At 34.6% G+C, this 21,536-nt stretch overlaps 1 protein-coding gene across 1 annotated transcript in view; it reads right to left on the bottom strand.

Moving 5' to 3' along the window:
- Positions 1-6,412: 6,412 nt before the first annotated feature.
- The window catches only part of Npffr2 (neuropeptide FF receptor 2), a 71,463-nt gene continuing 56,339 nt past the window's right edge, over positions 6,413-21,536 (bottom strand). The window contains exons 2-4 of the mRNA XM_015505308.2: positions 15,591-15,925; positions 11,489-11,588; positions 6,413-7,470 (exon numbers count right to left, since the gene is read on the bottom strand). Coding sequence (XP_015360794.2) covers positions 6,636-7,470; positions 11,489-11,588; positions 15,591-15,925 — 1,270 coding nt within the window. The 3' untranslated portion in view covers positions 6,413-6,635. The remainder of the gene's footprint in view (positions 7,471-11,488; positions 11,589-15,590; positions 15,926-21,536) is intronic.

Genomic DNA, 21,536 nt, shown 5'->3' with positions numbered 1-21,536 from the left:
TTACTCTCTGAATACACTGATATTTTGGTTTGATAAGCAAAATATTATTTAGCCATACCCTGGCCTCTTTTTGTAAAGCATGAGTTCCTGGCAATGAATCTTAATTTCATCATCTTTTGCAATTTTGATATATTTAGAATATCACACAGCATCAAGACACAGTTCCCCCTCCCAGTCTTTTTGCTTTTTTTTTTTTAACAGTTGTTTTAATTGACCTTTCCTCTTGAATGTTACAATAAACAAAAAGAAGCCAATAGGTCATGTGTACATCACTTTGCTCAAGAATGGTCTGCAGCTTGACTAGCATTTGTGAGGAACTTACTTTGATTTCCCACACTGCAAAAAGGAAAAAAGAAATCCTTGGCCAAATATCCACGTTCATTGTTTGTAAGTTCTACTTTCCACACAATTGTGGGATTCAGTCCTGCTAAAGTGTTTTCACTATATAACAAGGATCTCTTTCTTGCCAATTTACCATAATGTGTTCCTCATGTCCGTCCGAGTCTTTACAAACAGTACCTCTTACAATCCTATGCCCACCCACAGTCTTTTTATGACATGCACATGTGCTCTAAGGTGATGTGTCAGTTCTGCCTCTGCCTCTCCCTTCTCCATCTCTTCTGCTGTAAGTACCCTTGGGATTATGCTTGGTCCTAGATGACTCAGGGTGATCCCTCATGTCTATATCCTTAGCTTAATAATAGCTTCAAAGCTCCTTTTGGCAAGTACAGTGAAATTCACATGTTTTGCAGGGACTGAGACACAGATATCACTGGGGAAGAAGCCTATTTTTCTAATTAATACTGAGGCAAATATCTTGTGTAAAGACTTGAAAGTACTCTCAAGTCTGGTCTTTCTCTGATTGTAGAATTTAGTTTGGAAACCTGTACACTCTAATAAAGACTATTTTTCCCAGTTCCCAATGAAACTTGTTGTGGCTATGTGTGCACATTGAGGTTATCCCTAATTTGATGACAAGCTGCCTTTCCTGAAGTTTTTCATTTCCCCTTCTCATGTTATTATACAGGGATGTGCTCATTGGTCAGTTGACCACAGAGACAAGGACAGTGCTCTTTGGCAAGGGTTAGCAAATGTTCCCAGAATTGTTCAGATAGTAATTTTAGGTTTTGTGAACTCTATGGTCCCCATCTCAACCACTTAATATGTAAAATAAAGCGGGGGTGGGGTGGGGGCAGAGCTGTGTTCCAGTGTAATATTATTTACCAAGACAGGTGGCAGGCTGAAGTAGATGGTGGTTTGCTGATCACTGATCTAGGGGACAGAGGAGTCATCAGAAAGAAGGAACCTGAGCACTTACATAAAGTCGCCACTCATCTGAACAACTGACATCAGGAATAATTTTATGAGAAAGACATAAATATCTATTTTCTTCAAACCACACATTTTGAGCTGTCACAGTAGCTCATCCTTCTACTCTATATTTATATATGTGCATGCACACAGAGTTACACATTGAAGGTATTGAAATCTATCTGACACTCACAAATTAGTATTCTGAATAAGGAAGTGTTTTTGCCAATCACTGAGGGAAAAATAAATGATCTAGAGGGAATGCAGGCAGAGGACATTAACAGGGAATTAAGTAAAGACACAATGCAAATGGATCACATTCAATAAAGATTATTTTTAATGTTCAGCTGTACAACAAGGATGGGATTATAAGTTTTCACTTATACAACTGGCAAGAAAATCTTGCTTTATAGAATGTGCAGTATTTGAGTGTATGTGAACAAACCCTCTTGTACCACTAACAGAAGTATAAAATGATTCAAAAAATTTAAGAGATATTTAAGACAACATACGTTAAAACATTATGAAATGTACATTTCTTGGAAGTCTATTCCAAGGTAACTGTAAATAGGCCTCTGATTATGCAAGGTATAATAATTACATTCTTTTATAATATGTATTGTAACTTACATTTCTAGCCACAGAGAAGTGTAATGGTGTAATAATAGCATTGAAATGAATAAAATATTTTGAAGACAAAAAACATGGAAACATGTTCTTGATATAGTAAATGAATAAATAGGTTATAAAGTTCATATCCCAGAATCATAATCTTATTAAAGAAAGCATGTGCACATATCCCCAAATGAAAGCAGAAATGGCTATTAGTAGGTGATAGCAGGATAAGGAATTATTTTCATTTAATAATAATTAATTTCATTCATCTGCTTTTTAATTTTATCTAATATTTCTATTAAATTCTGAGTTGCCTTCAATTTCCAAAAATAAAATATGACTCATACTCATGAATAAGTTATAAACAAATTAAAAACAGGAAAATATTTGCAAAAATTTAATTAAAATGTTTAACAAATATTTATCATGTATCTACTATGTGCCAAGCACTCTCTTAGGCACCAGAGCTAAAACGGAAAATAAAATAAAATCCTTGCCCCAGAGTTTATTTTTTGGTAGGAGATATAGGCATTAAATGAGCAAATAAGTGAATTTTCAAGATAATTAAAAATAATGAGAATTTCTGTTGAGAAAATGAGCAATGCTTATTTGAAATGAATAAAATATTTTGAAGATGAAAAACTGGAAACATGTCCTTGATATAGTAAATGAATAAATAGGTTATAAAGCGCATACCCCAGAGATATGAATTGAGCCCTACAGGTTGAGAAAGAATCAGTACATGAAAGGAAATCAGGAAAGCATATCTGGGAGCAAGAACACATGCACAAAACTCAGAGCAGCAAAGAGTTGGGCAGATGACAGAGGGATATATAGGTGGTCAGTATGAGTGGTGAGTGGCAAGTTCATGATGCGGTTCAGAAGTAGGCGAAGTTGAAAAAAAAATAAAGATATGAAATCTCAGTAAAGATTTTGTTTTTTCTCTAATTAAAAATAAAAAATAAACTATTGATGGTTTTGAGACAGGGAAGTGATACCAAATTTGGTAAAAAAAAAAAAAAAAAGATCATGTTGCTTCTATTGAGGACTGACATGTTTAAAGTCCAAAAAAGTTCATAGACATAAATAAAAAGTAATAAACACTATATAGATATAGATATGGAAAATGGTCAAAGAATTGGAAGAGGAGGAATAAATATAAATTTTTAAGAAATAGTAAAATGTTCAGCTATACTGATTTTTTCACATCATACAGTAGCAAAGTTGAATAAAGAAATTTCCTATATGGTAAGGGGTAGGCAACTCTAAAATTTGGATAGCATGTTAATATATTTTTGAAAATCAACTTAATGGTACATATTAACAGTATCAAAAATACACATTTCATTTATTCCTCTATCAAAAATTTCCTTAAGGAGATAATCACTGTTGGCAGAAATGTATGGATAGTGGCCAATCTTAATGTTAGAACAAGTGTTTAAAGTTTCTTTTTTTTGCAGCTCCATTGATAATAACTTCTCAAACATATTCTAACTGATTCTGTCTTAGTTAGGGGAGAAATTATGTGATATCAATCCTATACAAAGATAAATCAAAACAATTCTTTTATTTTGATCAAAGTCAGCAAATATCAGCTATTCATACTTAACTTATGAAGCAATGATAATGCATATGTTACTACCACTGGTTGTCAAATAATTTGAAGCTTAAATATGTGAGAGATGTAACTTAAATGATTATACTCTTCTCTGATATAATATTTTTTTAGCTATCTTGGTATGTGTCTGAATCTCCCTGAAGATTGTGAGCTGTGGATTATAGAGATCTTCCTTCATTAATTATTTTACCTCTGCCTATTTCTGAACATGATATCTGTCATATAGCTGCTAACCAATAAAGGAACAAAGAAAAAAATAGCTTTTCTGTAGTTCTATGGCATACCTTATTTCTGTTGAGTNTATATATATATATATATATGCATATATCTGAGTTCCAAACTTGTTTTACTACTTTTAAATTTCAAGACTTTGGGAAAACTTCTACTTTTAGGCTCAGTGCTATCATGCATAAAATTGGAATAATAATACATGCCTCAGAATACTTCTGTAAGGGTTTAAAATCACTTAGTATGTCATTAATACTATTATAACTTGAATAATCAAAACAGTAACAATAGTTTAGTATTTACTAAATGGCAGCTACTCTCTGCTTTTTATTTTTCAAGCTTCCCCCTCCACCTACCTCATTTAAGACAGCATACCAAGTGGAAAGGCCTATGCTATTTCCATCTTATAGATGAGAAAATTCAAGCATAGAAAATGTATTTTTCAAAGCTTAAGGTAGCCAGCGGCAAATCTTGTATGGTTCCAGAATCCAAATACTTAGTGATTATGCACATTCAAGACATTTTAGTTTTCTTCATCTTCTACCTCTGTTGTTCTAGAATCTGTACGCAGAAATCTACTTGTTTTCAGCTTTTACCTTCCCCTTAAGCAAACCAACAAACAGCTTCTGCCTGTGGCAATTATCTACTATGTAGGTACAGCCTGCTTATTGATTCACACTGAAGAGGATCGAAAGATGAATAAGGTCTTACTTGTCATGCCCTTCAGAAATTTACTGTATGAAAACACAATTCAGAACAATTACAGTACAAGTCAGTCTGTCTGTTTTATACAAGAGTAAGAAAGGGCTCAGGAGTAACCAACCACTTCTGCTGAAAGAATGCAGACAGACTTTCGAGAGAGGCGACTTTTGAATGGACCTTGGATCAAGGATTGTAAGGCAAATAGTGAAGAATGAGTGGTAAAGAAGCAGATAAATGTAATCAAAGAAAAAAATTTTTAAAAAAACCTCATCATTCTAGGCTGATCATCTCAGTTTGACAGAAGTTTAGGAAGTGATTTGTGAGGAAGATGCAATCAATAGATGAGGGCCAGGCCTCGGGGGCTTTGAGTACCTGCACATGCTTTACTGAGAGTGAAGAAAAGCATTTTACAAAGGACAGCAAATTAGCTATCTATGTATCCAAAAGGTGACTGAGCCAACTGTAGAAAAAAAACTGAAAGATGCAAGACTAAGCACTGGGTATGATTAGTGAGGATTTTCTAACCATTCAAGAAGAGGTAATGGGGCTGAGACGGGGATAAAGCAGGTGAGAGATGAGGGCTTGGGATGAGGTTTAAGTACTTGTCAAATATGAGAGGATGTTCACATGAGCAGGTGACAGTCTCCATCAAATAATACAAGCATATCAACTGTAAGTGGTATTTCAATAAGTTAGGGTAAAGGAACACAAAATCAAGTTTTATACATAAAATTTCAAAAAGTTGTCCTCTCCTGATTGCAGGAAATAATACATGCAAATTACAATATCACACAGTTCATTTCAAATTAAAAGTATGTTATATGCATGTATGAAAATGGCACAAAGAAACTCATTATTTTGTACAGTTAGTATGGGCTATTAATTATAATTAAAAAATGGTTTACAAACCCCTCAACAGTTTTATCTCAAAGGCCTATTTTAAAATCTTTCAGCTTAAACCATAGCAATGACTGAAAAAAAAAAGTATGACAGTTTCACATCCAGAGATTTATTCTTATTTGCCAAACAAATTATTTTGTTATAATTCACAATTTTCCAGGGACCTATCTCACCCTAGATAAAAGCTAGCATTTACAGCCATTATTGCTACATAATTGTGACACAGTAGAATCCAGGGGTTGCCAATTTTCTTTTTAACCATAGTACTGATTTATTAACCCCAGGGTGCTGGATTTAAGTGTAATACTAAGTAGGAGATTTGAAATAATTGTTCTTGCTCTTTCTATACTTTATAGGAGTCTTAGGATGATTGCTGAACATCTCTGATGAAGCACTTTAGAAGAGAGGAGACTCCCATGCCACCTGGTGCCTTATTAAAGGATCTGCTTCTTTAGGTTGGAGATTCTGTTAGAAGGGGGTTAATTTGGGCCTGAATCAGTTCCATAAGAAATGTGGACTCAGCTGGGGCATAAAATTTGTGAATATATTTTAAAAAATCCAATAGTAACTTCCATGAATTGATATTATGATTTTCCCAGCTTAATACTCTTTAGAAGAAAAAAAATACAAAGAAATACTGGCTCTCTTTATTTGGCCCTGCAGTCAGTTCCAACGTAGAAAATGAAGTCACCCATGTCATAATTACCCATGGACCTACAATTCTTGCTTCTAGGTCAACCCATGTAAACTGAAGGCAATGAGAAAAGCCTCAGTAAGGAACTACATGGGATCCAACACATTGCAGAGAAAATTAAGTTCTAAAAACACAAGCAAATCAATAAATATGTAGTCTAAATTTTTCAAATTCAAAACCAGAGGGAAAATTGACATAATGTACTTTCATGCAAAACACTGCCTACTTACCACTATTTATGGAAAATTGGTATTTGTGGATATGTACATTTACAAAACATGCACACATGCTAGATTCATTTGACTCACACACAAACAGTTAATTTGGGAAGGTCAGGTTTTGCAAACTGTTTCTTAGAATCAGATTTATTCAGGCAAATCTGTGAGTCACTGTACATATTTTATATACCACTTGATTATTTTGTTTACATTTTTTATTTTTTGCCAGAGAGGGCTTTCAGTAAATATTATCTTTAGTGCCTTAGAAAGAATTACAGTACAAAGCCACAAAAAGCAACAGTGTTTACATATATAACACACATTAAAGCTAGTATTATCACACCAGGTCTTACATCTCATTACTCTTGGGAGCTTTTCCCAATTCTTCCATCGCTAATTCCTTTTGGAGGTTTTCAGCACTTTTTCCATAAAGCAAATTTTCCCCGGGTGGGTTTTGAAACTCAGGTTCTTGGGCGAGCTGAGCAGTTGTGTTTATGAGCACATTGTTTCTAGCTCCTAGGACATAGGCTTCCTGGGGCTTTCCTCTTTTCCAGCAGACCTGGAGCTGGAAAGCATCTTGGAAACCACGGCGGAAATTCTCATTGAAGAAACCATATATGATGGGGTTGACACTGCTGTTGCAGAAGGCCAGCCAGTGTGCAAAAGGGTAGATGTAGATGTTGATGATCCGCAGTACATTTGGAGAAAGGTCAACATAGTCTGAGAGCATCATCAGAGTCCATAGGGGTAGCCAGGAGAGAATGAAAAGCAGAGCCACGGTCAGGAGCATCTTGATGACCTTCTGCTTCTTTTTGGACACCACATGCCACTGCTCCTGGCTCTGCTTGCCTGTGTGGGGCACTGCAGACTTAAAGAGCGAAATCCCAATCCTTCCGTACATGATGACAATGAGGGATAGGGGAGCCAGGTAGATGGTGGTGAAGAGCACAGTGGTGTAGATCTTCCTCATTTCCTGATGTGGCCAGTCCTCCCGGCACCAGTAGACTGGACTGGTTTTATTCTGAGAGTTGATTCTTACTTGGTAATATTTCTCTTCTTGTACGTGTAACATTACTGCAGATGGAGACATAATGGTGATGGCCAGGACCCAGATGATCACAATAATGACAAATGCTGTCTTGATAGTGAGTTTTGGTTTAAAAGGGTGGACAACACACTGGAATCTGCAATTAAAGGCAAATATGAATGAGGCATTGCCTCATAACTTCCAACCAAGTCGTGAATCTACTTTATTTAAGTAATTAAGGACCTCCCACCCTCATTTCCCTCAAAAAGTATGGAAAGTTACCATTTGTGGTAGAAAGCCATGTACTGTTATTTTCTGTAATTTATATATGAGATATATTTTAATCCAAAATTTGAAAAAAATGGAGCATAATAGACACTATTAATAAAAAAGTAATAATAGTAAGTGATATATTTTTTAATATGACCACATAAGACTGTGCTCCAGGCAATGTTTCATTGATTTGTATGGGTGGTCACTTTAAGCCTCTCTTGGTGAAATAATTTGAGGAAATCAATTTAGAAAAGGCAAAAATCTTGTCTGGATTTTAATACAGAGAGTTCAGCTCCAGAGCTCAGGCTCCTAACCTCCACAGTGTGCCAGCTCTTAGGCTGTGGTAGCCTGTTAATCAGTAGCCATCAATGACTTTTTCTCCTCCTGTTCTTTTCTGCTCCCCAACACATCATTTGTGCACTTGGCCATGAAACCTGCTTTGGCCAATAGGACATTAATTAGCAAGCATGATGCAAACAGAAGCTTTTCGTGCACATTGGGTTGTGTCCTTTTGGAATGCTTCCTCTTAAAATTCAGCTTCCAGGTTCTAAAAGCTTGAATTAGATGAGAGGCATGTGGGAAAAGGCCCTGGGGGATGACAGGTTGGTCATTTTGGATGTTCCAGCCTCAGCTGAATTCCCAGGGTAACACTGCAGTGTTAGTGATTCCAGCTACCACACACAGAGCAGAAGAACCACAGAGAGGTGCCCTGTCAACTCACAGAATCATAAGAAGTAATAAAGCATTAATTGTGTCAAGTTACTAAATGTTTCAGCAATTTGTTCCACGCTGTAGGAGTCTGAGATTTTCCATTATGAGTCCTGATTTGGAGCCTTTCTGACATTCTGCCATCCTCTGCTGAGCATGAAAATTCAACATCAGTATTAGAGTATGCCTGATTCATTTTAGTACTATTTTGTTATTGTAGAACTTGGTATTATTGAAGTTTATTGTATTATTATAATACACTCATACTATTATTATGCAAGTTTGCCATTTTTCAAAGTACTAGTCCCTATTTAATCTTTTCAGATTTTCATAATGACTTCTTAAAAATGAAATTTTATGAAACTGATTACTGGTCAGATCTGCAGATAAGGAAATTTAGAGCTTCAAGTGGTTGAACAACAACTCCAGATTAACTTAGGGGACATGTCTTCAGAGAATAACTAATCAGCTTGGACTTGACTGCTCTGCATCCACCCTACTCCTTCTTCAGTAAGTTCTTCTCCCTTGACCTCTAAGTGTCCCTCTAGACTTCTCAGCAATGAATTCGCCTATTTATCCACTTTTAAATTAGGGTTAATTTCATAGGCATTACCTAGAGTTAATTTCTAGGTATTTGCTTCTCTTTTTCAAAAAAGATGAACTCATGGTGTTTCAAATAGTATTTTTTTTCATTCTACATCTATCTTTATATATGTATACCCAGGCACATACACATAATTTTATATATAACTGTACTAAAGAGTTTACATTTTATCCAGAGAATAGTGGGGATTCATTGAAGGATTTTATTTTACAAGGGCAGGACCAGTTTTTAAATTATAGTCATTTGGCTTTTTGTCATTACCAATTTTTTAAAATAAATATTTATTAAAAAATGACAATTCCTATTATTTTGGTTTTACTGGTGCCCCTTCCAAACATTTAAAAATGAAATGAGTAAAACTAAAATTACCTCTGTAAAAATATTAAACATATATAAAACACAATTATAATTTAATATCTCTGAAAAATCAAAGCATTATAGCATACAAATAAAAATATTCTTATATTTATTTAGCAATTCATTTGTTGTTTTAAATATATCAAACATAAAAACTGGAAAAAAATATAATGTGTACAAGAATGTGCTCTTGCTATCCAAATTTAACAAATGTTAAATGTTTGTCATATTTACATCACATTTGTAAAATAAACATTACAGATGCAGTCAAAATCCTTATGGCCAATCTACTCATTCCTATTCTTTCTCTTTTCTTAGACATTCTGAAGTGGCTACCTATCCATCGTATGTTTTTTATACTTTTTCAGTATTAATTTACACCTATAACGTTTTACAATGGATGATAATGCATATTTTATTTTGAAATCTCTTGTTTGAGAGTTTATGCTTTTAAAATATAATCATGCTGATTTGTGTTGACTCATTCATTTTAATCACTGTGAAATTATCCATTGAATATATATATAGCACAATTTGTTTATGGATTCTAATCTTATTTTTTAAATTAAGATCAATGTTTATTTCTACACCTAATCCAGGGGCATATAAAAACAATGAAAAAGAATTTAAGAATATCTAAGTACTAAATGTAATGTGGAAGTATACAGGATATGCTCAAAATTCAAGTAGAAAATCCAAATATTGTAGTTTTATTTACTCTAAATATACACATTATATTTATATAACTAAAGTATAGAATTTAAAATATTCTATAATAATAAAACAATTTAATAGTAGCATTTGTATTATTAACAATAGTATAAGTAAGTATAGAAATAATAACACAGTGTAATTATAGTAGTAGTATAGGATGTAGTAAGCCCCAAATTTAAATGTAAACCTTATATCTTTGGCATATGGTGATTAGCAAATGTTCCAATTATACTGTCTTACTTATAAATCAAATAAACAAAGATCTACATGATAACTTCTTGGAAAAAAGTTACATCAATGTGTAAATGATGGTATAAATAGTAAACTAATATTAAAAATGAAATCTACAATTGTGTTCTGATGTCAATAATTCCATTTGACTTCATCTTTTTAACCTGGCTCTCCCACTCTCTCTCTCTGCACACACCTGATGCTATTGTCTGGTTGTTTCCTTTTCCTTTATTGGGCTAGTTTCAGGTACATAGCCTACTTTTCAGTTCATTTTTCAGTTATCCTTCAAGTATCTGTTCATCCAGTAGCCACCGTCCTATTACACATGTACCCCCTCTCCCATCTATGATGCTACAAAGTGTCTTAACAGCTCGACTTTCTCTTATCTGGTATGATTCCAGTCCATTTCCTTTGCTACTAATGTATCTAAAATGAAAATCTAGACTTTATTCTTCTGATTCAAAAACTTCAATAGCTCTCTGTTGTTTTCTGGACAAAATTTACACTGCTTAAAACGAGAGATGAGCCTGTTGAAAATCCACCTTTGCCTCCTTTTGTAGCCTAATGTGCCACTCGGCTCTCCTTGATCTAGCAGAACTGCCTCTGCCCTTCTCTAGATAAGCCCTTCCACCCCCACCCCATTTTAAGCATCCCATGTACATGCTTATCTTAAAAGATGTGCTTTCCCCAGTTTCTTCCTAAGGTCAATTCCTGACCCATCACCTCTTCTTTGCCTAGTGCTCCCTGTTTTAACAGGTACAACTAATCATGCTCTCCTTTCAATGGCTGTTATGTACTGCACCCCTATTAAAGAGCAGTAAGTATTTTTAAATAGGTCTCTCTACTCCATCAGTTTATAGACTTCCTAAGGCAACACTTGATCTTCTTGATTTTAGATGTTATACAACCAGTACCCAGTACATCATAAACTTTCAAAAAAGTGTGTAAATGAAGGGATAAATAAATGAGTTTTAACCTTAAAATCTGAATAATATTTCAGATTTATTTCAGCATGTTTTGTTTTTCTACCATTAGAAAATTCTAGATTCCAGTGTGAAATAATGTAAAACAGTACTATTCCTAATTATGTTACTTTGAAATATATACAATTTAATAGATTATTTTCTTATTACCCAACCTTTAGTAGGTACATGTCTTGTTCTTAAAAAGGTAATTTATGAATACTATTTGGGGAAGATTTGTGCACATGTAGTAGATTATATATTTTTTGGTGGGTTCAATGTAGACATGCATGTTTCCCTGGATTCAGAACTTGGTGCTGACTTACCTATCCACTGCTATAGCTACTAAAGTAAAGACTGAAGCTGCAACTGATATTCCCTGGACCAATCCACTGATCTTGCACATTGTATTTCCAAATGGCCATCCTGAAAGGAAGATGGAACAGTTTTTTAAAAGATCATTTATCATCACTGAAATTATGAAGAGAATGGTGTGACATCAAGAGTAAGGTAACTGTTTTCTTAATGATAGCCACAGAACAATGCTTCTCAGTATTTTCACCAATTTTTCCAGACCCTCCATTTTTTAGCACACTAATGACAATGTCAAAACTTAGACAGTAATTCCCATATTCTAGCCACTATGATAAGTGCTTTACATTTGTTAACACAGCTGATTCCCATGACAAGTTATTTTTTTTTCCATGACAAGCTTGTGAAAGCTTTATTATCTTCAAGATATGTGTAGGCAAGGCATCAAACAAATATCACATACCTTGCCATTGCTAGTTATCAGCTTAATAAGGATCCTAACCCAGGTAATAGGTTTCCAAAATTCAAACCATTAACCCTTATGTGATAATACCCCTTAAATAAAGAAAAGAGTCAGAATGTTGTTTTGATGATTTGGAAATATACTCCATAAATTATACGAAACCAGGAGTTACATATAGAATAAATAAGCTATATTTATTTATATATAACGTAACAAAATAATTTATATCAGAGCTACTTCCAGAATGAAGAGCCCCTTGCACAGACAAAAGTAGTCTATTTTCATTACCTCCTAACCAAACCTCAGGTACTAGAAAATTTATAAAAGAAATTGGTAAAAAATTTATAGCAGTTTGATGTTCAAAATGCTCTTCTGCTATTAAAGAGAAATAACAATATTCTTCCACTTGAAAATATTCTGTACACGTGCTTCATATTTCTAAAATTTATCTTTTAAAAATATTCTGCAACTTACTTTTCCAAAGCAAAATATTCTTATCTAGTATGAAATATTTCATTCTTAATAATTTAGCTATATTGGAAAAAAACAAAACAAGAAAACACCACCATCTGTCTAGAACATCTTAAAATAAGTACTTGAGTGACTACTGAATGGAAACTAAATGTCTCCCCAGTCCTAAAATTTGTTAGGTTGTGAATAATATTATTTAAAAAAAGGTGAAAGGCAGTATGTAACCCCGGGGTGAACATGAAAGAATAAGCCTAAATTTTACTTTATATACCTCATCAAACGCCATTGAAATGACAGTGCCAAAGCATAAAAGCAGAAATCCATTGAAACCAAGGTGCCAGATACTATTGCGTGCAAAGTTGGGAAAACAAGATGACAGTGGAAATTATAAATAAATCCAATCACATGTCATTGGCTTTTCTCCTCTGTTGGCAAAAGAGTGGAGGCTTAAAGCTCATTCACCAAGTGCAGGGTTAGTAGATGCCATAGTGATGACCAAGGATTAAGTGACACCAGGCCACTGCAGACCCAGAGACCCATTCAGCTCTGAAATGCAGCAACCAGTCTTATGTCCCTATAGCAACAAACCAGAGAACAAACTTCAGGGGACAATGACTCCAAGAACACTGACATGCAGATTTAATGGCCATGAAAGTCCCTAACTACTGAAGCTGGGAGTGGTCTACCTCAACCTCCAGCACAGGGAACTTGCAGGAAGCAATTTCATCCATGAAACAAGTACAGTATGATAGTATGAGGAAGATGCAAGAGATAAAAAAAAATACTCAAAAAAATTTTAAGATGTGATAACAGAGATAAGGTATTAATCTAAAGGCTGGAAGAAAAAATTGAAAAAAATTCATTTTCTGATTGAAATATCTAGTTTGCATCTAATACAATAAATAAAAACCAAAAAGATGTAATACAAAGTTTAATATCATGAAACTCAGAATACTAGGCATATAGACAAGTTCAAAAGGCTTTCTGGAAGGAAAAGTGTTAGTCACGAACAAAAGAAGCAGGACTCAAAAGGCACTAGATTTTTTCATCAGTGACTCCACATTTCCCAACAGTAATAAAGGAGCAATACCTCTACAATTCTGAGGGAAGAAATTTATGAACCATGATTTTTCACATTGCTAACTAAAATCATGTGTGAGACAAAACAAAGATACTTTCAGATATGCAAGATCTCAAATATGTTTTATCTCAATGTGCTATTTCTCAGGAAAGAATAAGCCAAGAAAGAAGAAGACATGGCATCCACAAAAACGCAAAGAAAGGTGAAGATAGTTATCAGAATACCAGCGAAGAGTATTCCAGACAAATTTCTGTGCTCCGTGCTTGGAGAGCAAAAAATCCAGACAGTACAAAGGTCAGAGAATACCTGGAGAGGTACTGTAGGAAAAAGATGCAGTTCATGGGTTACCATAGATATACGAAGTTATTAACATGAGAGTCCTGGAAGAGAATTTGAGGATACATTACTGACAGGTACACAGCAGAAAAAAAGTTTTCTCTCAAAAACTGATAGAAATCTCTCTGGCTAACCACAACAGGGCCTAAATGTCTGTATATTATTAGATTGAATACACTAATCAAAGTGTGATGATCTCCATAAATCAAGAAAAACAAAACAACATTTTATAGAAGAGAAATTGCTATCAGAGCACTTTCCACGGTTCAGCAAGGGTAAGATACACATAAAATAGAAACGTATACTCTGGATATTGATTTAAATATCTGGATATTGATTTAAATAGAACTGTTCATTGTTATATTGGGAGAATGAAAGAACATGAAGTTTGTGAATTTATTTTTTTCTTTATGAGTGGAAGTGGATTATGAGAACAAAATTTGTGTCTTGTACAGATTGAAGAAAAATATCATATTGAAAACATATTTTTTAAAAAATGTTATTAATTACCAAAAATAAAGATAAAAAGTGCTGAAAATGTTATTACCAAAAATAAAGATAAAAAGTGCTGACTACTTAGAATAAAAATCAAGAGGTAAAGTGGAGTAATTTACATTCAAAAATTGTTAAATAAGAATTTAAAAAATATTTCTGGGGAAAATATTAAGACTACTTTTTGACAATGTGACTTACCTGAGAACAACAATTTTTATCAATTCCTTCACTCTCTTTGTCTAGTATAGTATCTTGAACATGTTACATCCTTAGTAAGTATTTGTTTAATGATAAGCATCAGAAATTCTCCTGATCAATTCAGGACAGAACTGATAGAATAAGCACCCCGAATTATCCTGGGCAGGCAACTACTCCAGGGAAAGGAAGGAGAAAATGGATGAAAAGAAAGAAAGCTCTTTTCCTATTCTTCAGTGAATTGATGTTTAGTGCTATGAAAGGATATGGTAGGGCTATTAAATAGGCTGTGATTATTTCACTGTTCTTATGAAGATTTGAATGTGAATATCTTGAGTGCTCTCCATTAACACAATGAATATTAATTTTGTTCTAAGTATCAAAATGCTGTGGTTATCTGGAAATACATTGCTTCTATACTTCTAGAACACATTAAGGTGGTGCTTGAGAAGCAATAATGTGGACACAGAAGTCCTAGAAAGGAGATACCTAACCTTTACAGTGTGATACAACTTACGTTGTACGTGTAAACTGCCATGTTTTGAGAAATCATCATGACTGCTTCATCTTCCCTCAAAAACTGATAGAAATCTATCTGGCTAACCACAACAGGGCCTAAATGTCTGTATATTATTAGATTGAAATTTCTATGATGTTATGTTCAAGTACATCAACTGCAATCAGATGCACCAGTTCTCTGAAACGTACAGTCCTAATATTATTCTTAATAACATTCATGCTGTACTCTATGTTCTTTTGTCTATATTTAACAAATTCAAATGTTTTGGTAAGAAATGCGAGATATCATACTCTTAGGATGTTTAGTGAGCACTTTATAAAAAGAATAGCCTACATTCTCCATCTCTGTCACTTGAGTTAATTTTCCCCATAATATTATTCTCAAATTCTCTGTTTAGTGTTGTCTCCTCCTTTAGAATGTATACCCCATGGGAACAGGTACCTGGAGTAGTTCCTGGAACTGCATAAATATTTGCAAGGGAATGACGCTGCCCTGGCTATAGGGATATGTTGCAAACCTTTCTTACATCAACCATGCACTATGCAGTCAACATACCTGCTATAATATTATCCAGCAGTGTTATGGGCATACAGAATATGCCAACCAGTAAATCGCTTATTGCCAGGTTTAAGATGAAGAGATTAGTGACAGTATGCATGTGTTTATTCCTCATAACAATAAAGCAAACCACGGTGTTTCCCACCATGCACAGGAAGAAGATCAGAAAGTAGGAAATAATGAAGATTGCTGCCACTTGAGGATGGTGAAGATAGTAGTTCACATAGGTAATACTATTGTTTGAATACAGGTGATGCTGTGTGTCATTGACACTCCAGATGTGATACCAGTTTTCTGAAGAGTTTGAGTCCCATTTCTCACTCATGATGGACCTTACAAAAGAGAGGCAGAAAAGAAAAGTATGATTAGAAACCAGCAGAATAAAGGTTCTGTGCTTCAGCTTGATAACAGGAACACATTTAAGACATCACTGAATTTTGATGGGCCTCTTGAGATAATTCATTATTTATAGAAAAGACTGAGTTATAAATAAAGCATTTAATTTATTGGGATTCTAAGAGTGTTGGGAAATATGCAGCAGTTATTATTATATTTTATTTCCTGATATGTTCCTATATTTTACATCTTTGGTCATAACCTCTATCCATTTTCAACTTTCCCCTTTTCAAAATTCTCTTTTTCCCTACTTCTAGTTATCATAACCTTTCAAAACCCACTTGTTCCCATTAGGCTAACTTATATGCCTCTAGCTTTTATGATAATCTGATAAGATTCTACTTCCATATAAATAAGCTTTTTGTATTTGCCTTATTTTAGTTTGACTCAGTTAATTGAAAAAAAAATTGCATACTTCTGTATGCAGACATAGCCACCATGTTGTGACTCTCTTAAAATCATGGCAGGCTATTTACTTAGTTTCACTTAGGATAATTCTATTTACAAACAATGCATTAATAACTTATTTAGAATCTATATATCTTAATGTGAACCTTTCAATCAAACTTTGTGTATCAGAGGTATCCAAAACCATTCCTACATTCAGTGATTCAGGGAAGGACTGATTTAGAGATGGACCAAATCATTTAGGAATAATTTAGAGGACTCACCAGCCTCATTTAGTACTTTCAGAGCTAGTATTTATGATAGTGAAGGATGCAAAGCAAAATCAGCAAGGGAAAAAGGCACATGGGAAGAAGTTTGTAGGAAATCAGGCACAAGCTCCTAAGGGTCCTCTCTCAATAGAATCACACAGGACTTAATTCCTCCAGCAACCAGTTGTAACAATGTGTGTGAAATGTTGTTAACAGGAAGTTCATTAGAGACTCAGTATCCCAATTTTCATTTAAAAAAAAAATGGACCTGTGGGTAACTTCTTCCAAGAATGTATCAAAATTCTATACTCCCAGATGGAGAGTAGGTGTTGGGCTCATGAACCAGTTTGTACAATCTAGGAGTGGAGAAATGAAATTCTTTGATGACTTAACAAAACTTTTATATCAGTATAGACAACTATTTACTACTTAAGTTCCCAGACTCCAACCAAAGGTCTACCTTGTAAGAAGATCTTTCTAAAGTTACTAGGCTCAGGCATTCTTGCACAGCTTGTTCATTGACTAGACAGAACAGTATATGTATCCATAAATGAAGATGAATTTGACAGTGGACTTAACAACAAATATTCACTTTTTTGGAGTAATTTTCTGCAATTTGAGTTGGTAGAGACAAATTCAAATGGATCTGCTACTGGTGGCTAATCAGACTCTAATTTGTGTAACTTTTAGGTATTTAATGATCTCTTTGTTGCTTAGCTTCCTCCCCCACCCCACTCCCTACTGTGACCAAAAGACCTGACAAGGACAATTTTAGAGGAGGAAAGTTTTATTTGGTCCTTATCTTGCGCTACATTTCTCTAGGCAGGTGAGGCAGAACATCATGGTAGAAGAGTATGGAGAAGGAAAGCAGCTCAGGATGAGGCCATCAGGAAGCAGACAGAGACTGCTTCCCTCACCACAGACAAAATATAAACCCCAAGGGCACACCCCCAGGAACCCACATGGTCCAGCCATTCTACAATTACCATCCACTTAATCCCTATCAGTGGATGTCACAATGGCAAAAAGGTGCGACTTGACTTATGCAGTTGATGGGGAGAAATAAAGAATGTCCATGCGCTTCTGCCTTTGTTAATGCTTTATTCACTCACATCACTCAATACAATTTCACTCTATAGGTTCTTAATCAATAAAATGACAATTCTTAATGCTAGGCACTACAATAGACATAATCAATTCACAGCAAACAATTATAGAATAATTCTAAGTAGTGCAAACACACTTAATCATGACAGGCTCATGACAGACATTCCCTCTGCATGCTAAGTTCAAGTGTCAGATCAAAAGTCTCAAGCCTTAGGCTCTAAGTCCAGCAGATGCACAGTCACTCAGACCATGGTGATCAGGTCAGGAACCAAGGCAGGTTTCACCTGGGGTGGAGCTGACAGCCAGTTGAGGAGAGGGTTGTAAGGAGAAGCCATGGCTCTCACCAGGGTCAAGATGTGGCTGTAGGGTTTGAGAACAATGAGGAAAATGCAGAGGATCAGGCAAATAATAAGAGTTGGGATGTCAGTCCAGGTCCTCATCAGGCTCTCCAGTGTGAGGGCATCAGTGTCAGCTGGCTGAATGTCTGTTCATTTGCTCCATTTTTTATACCAAATTTTGGGGCTTTTGATCCCCCTTTCAGTCCCCAGCAGCTGCCACCAGGTCTTCAGTTACATCATTTACCCTGGGGTTAAAACATCTGGTCTAGTAGTCCCCACCCTGATTTTCTCACCTTTCCCCCTTATGGGGCTAGGACAACATGACAGAGACTTTACTCTGAGTTTCTCAGGGTAGGGGACACGTGACTTGTTTGCATCTGAGAGCCATACTGGAGGGCTCTGTTAGGTGTCCCTGGTGAGACTGCAGGTTTCAAACTGGAGTTTTAATATGGAGTTGCTTATGCTCAGGCCTAAGGCCATCCTTACAGTGGATCAATGCAATGATTAAGATTAAATGATCATAAACCAATCATTTCACCTCTAAATTTTCTTACACATGAGCTTTTCCTGGGGAAGCAGTGGGACCAACTCATATTTAAACCATAACATTCATCAAGTGTATATTTGTATCATTTTAGAGAAACATGTTTGATGTGCAAATATTTACAATAAGTATTAAACTATGTATTAATAATTTCTGATACTTTGAATGATTTTCTGTTGTTCTATTGAGTATAGGAATGTAACACAAAAGTTACTAAAAATAATGTTATGAAAGGGGATTATTTTTCTCCAATAGTTTCCATTAATTTTCAATTTTATGTTTTCCTTTCCTCTAATTTTTTAAACCTCTCTTTGCTTTTCCTGGGTATTGTAGCCCCAATTTTAAAGGAAAACATTTTTAAAAAAAAAAAAAGGAAAGAAAAGCAAAGTGATTATGAGATGGGACTTAGTGAGGAGTAAAAGAAAGGAATTCATGTGAGCAGGACTACACATAGTCACATACATGCAGTCAGACTGAGGGTGTCTGGAGTTCAGAGCCTGGAAAGAAGAGCACCAAGCAGCTTGGAACAGAAGCTTCACAGTCAGTCTCCAAAAGAAAAGTAGTCACCGGAAGATCTAAGGATCTCTGAAGCAGAGAAACCCCAAACACAAAGGAGAACTGCATGAGAAAACTGGATGTGGATAGGAAACATCTATGATGAATACCATCAGCAACATGGCAGAATAGGAAGTCTCCAACTCAAACACTCCTCCCCACAAAAAGTTCAACTAGCAACAATCTATAGACCAGAACATTCTTTTGAAAACCAGGATACTTGGAAACTAGTCTGAGGCAGCCATTTGATCTATAGAACTGAAGTAAAGCCACATCAGGGAGGCTAAGAGTCATACTCTGACTGTCCCACCACTCAGGATTTCTCTGAGCCCCATATTCAGAATATTCTAGGACTGTAGTATTAGTGTATAATACTTTGCAGTACAAGCGTTAAAAGATAAAACTATTTATGACAACTATTGCTGAAACAAATTGTCAAAGAATACATATTACTGAATTGTGTAAATTCTGACATAAAAATATAAAATTATTTTACGGAGTAAAAGTACATAGTTGTTTTAGGAAATAAAATTGTTAACAGCTTGATATCAGCTGTGGTCTCATAGTAACTACAAAGAAAATGAAGAAAAACCACAAAGAAAATTTAGAATACAAGCACAAAGCAAAATAGAAAAAATTCAAAGGATACCAATACAGAAAACTATTAAACCTCAAAAGAACATATTAAGAGTGCAAAAAAGAAACAATGTAGAATCTATAAAATAATCAGAAAACAACAACTAACAGAAGAGAAGTAGTAAGTTCTTACCTATTAATAATTATCTTTACTAAAGGGGATTGAATTCTCTAATAAAAATAGAGTGACTAAATGGATTAAAGGAAAACAAAACATAAAACCCTAGACCCATGTATATATGCTGCCTTTAAGAAATTCAACTCACTTACTTTTAAAGATACCACAGATTGAAAGTGAAGGAATGGGAACAGGTATTCCACTCAAATGGAAACCAGAATAGGATTATACAGAATGATAGTCTCTTTAATTAATGAGGCTGGGGAAACTGGATATCCACATGCAGAAGAATGAAATCGACCTTTATCTCATATTACACACAAGACCAACTCAAAATGGCTTAAATACAAATGTGAGACCATGAACTATAAAACCACTAGAAGAAAATATACAGAGAAAACCAGGCAAAACTGATGTGGGCAATGGTATTTTGAATTTGACCCTTAAAACACAGACAACAAAAGTACCAAAAGACAAGTGGGATTATATCAAACTTAAAAGCTTCTTCACAGCAAAGGAAATAATTAATAGTATGCAGAGAATCTGTGGATTGAGAGAAAATATTTGTAGGCCATAGTTCCAATAGAGAATTAATATCCAAAATATATAAGGAGCTCAGCAACTTAGGAGCAAAAACTGAAAGACCCAATTAAAAAACGGGCAAGGGATGTGAACATATATTTCTCAAAAGACATGCAAATGGCCAACAGATATATGAAAACTGTTTAGCATCATTAATCATTAGGAAAACACAAGTTAAAATTGGTTATATGAGATCACACACCCTTCAGAATGGTTACTATAAAAAGACAAAAGATAACAAGTGCTGATAAGAATGTGGAGAGAAGGGAACTATTGTACGCTATTTGTAGGAATGTAAATTAGAAAGACATTATATAAAACTTTATAGTGTTTCTGCAGAAAACTGAAAATCAAATTATCATATGACCTGGCAATTACACTTTTGGATATTTATCCAAAAAATTGAAATCATCATGTTAAAGAGATGTCTGCTCTCTCAGGTTCATTGCAGCAGTATTCACAATAGCCGAGTTACAGAATTGACCTAAGTCTCCATCGACGGATGAATGCATAAAAGAAATGTGGTATGTGTACATAATGTAACACTGTTTCAATTTTAAAAGAATAAAATTTTGTTATGGGCAAAAACATGAGTATAACTGAAGAGTATCATGCAAGTGAAATAAACCAGGCACAAAAGACAGATACTACATGTTCTCACTTATATATAAAATATAAAACATTGGAACTTGTAGAAGAAGAATAACGGTGGTTCATAGGCTGGTGGTCAGGAGAAAGAGGAGATGATGGTCTCGAGGTTAAAATCTCAGGAGGGAATACTTTTTGAGAGCCACTGTGCAATGTGATCAATATAGTTAACAATTGAATAATATACATTTCAAAATCGCTGAAAGAGTAAATTCGAAATGTTCTCATCATGAAAAACTGTTAAGTTTTTGAGGTGATAGATATGTTAACTAGCTTAATTTAATGTTTTCACATTGTGTTCATAAAGCATATCACTTTGTGTTCTATAAATATATGCAATTATAAATTATCAAATTTTAATTT

This window comes from Marmota marmota, unplaced genomic scaffold (assembly GCF_001458135.2).
Source record: "Marmota marmota marmota unplaced genomic scaffold, marMar, whole genome shotgun sequence".
NCBI lineage: Eukaryota > Metazoa > Chordata > Mammalia > Rodentia > Sciuridae > Marmota > Marmota marmota.
The sequence above is the reverse complement of the archived record's forward strand: the minus strand, read 5'-3'. Positions and strand labels throughout refer to the sequence as shown.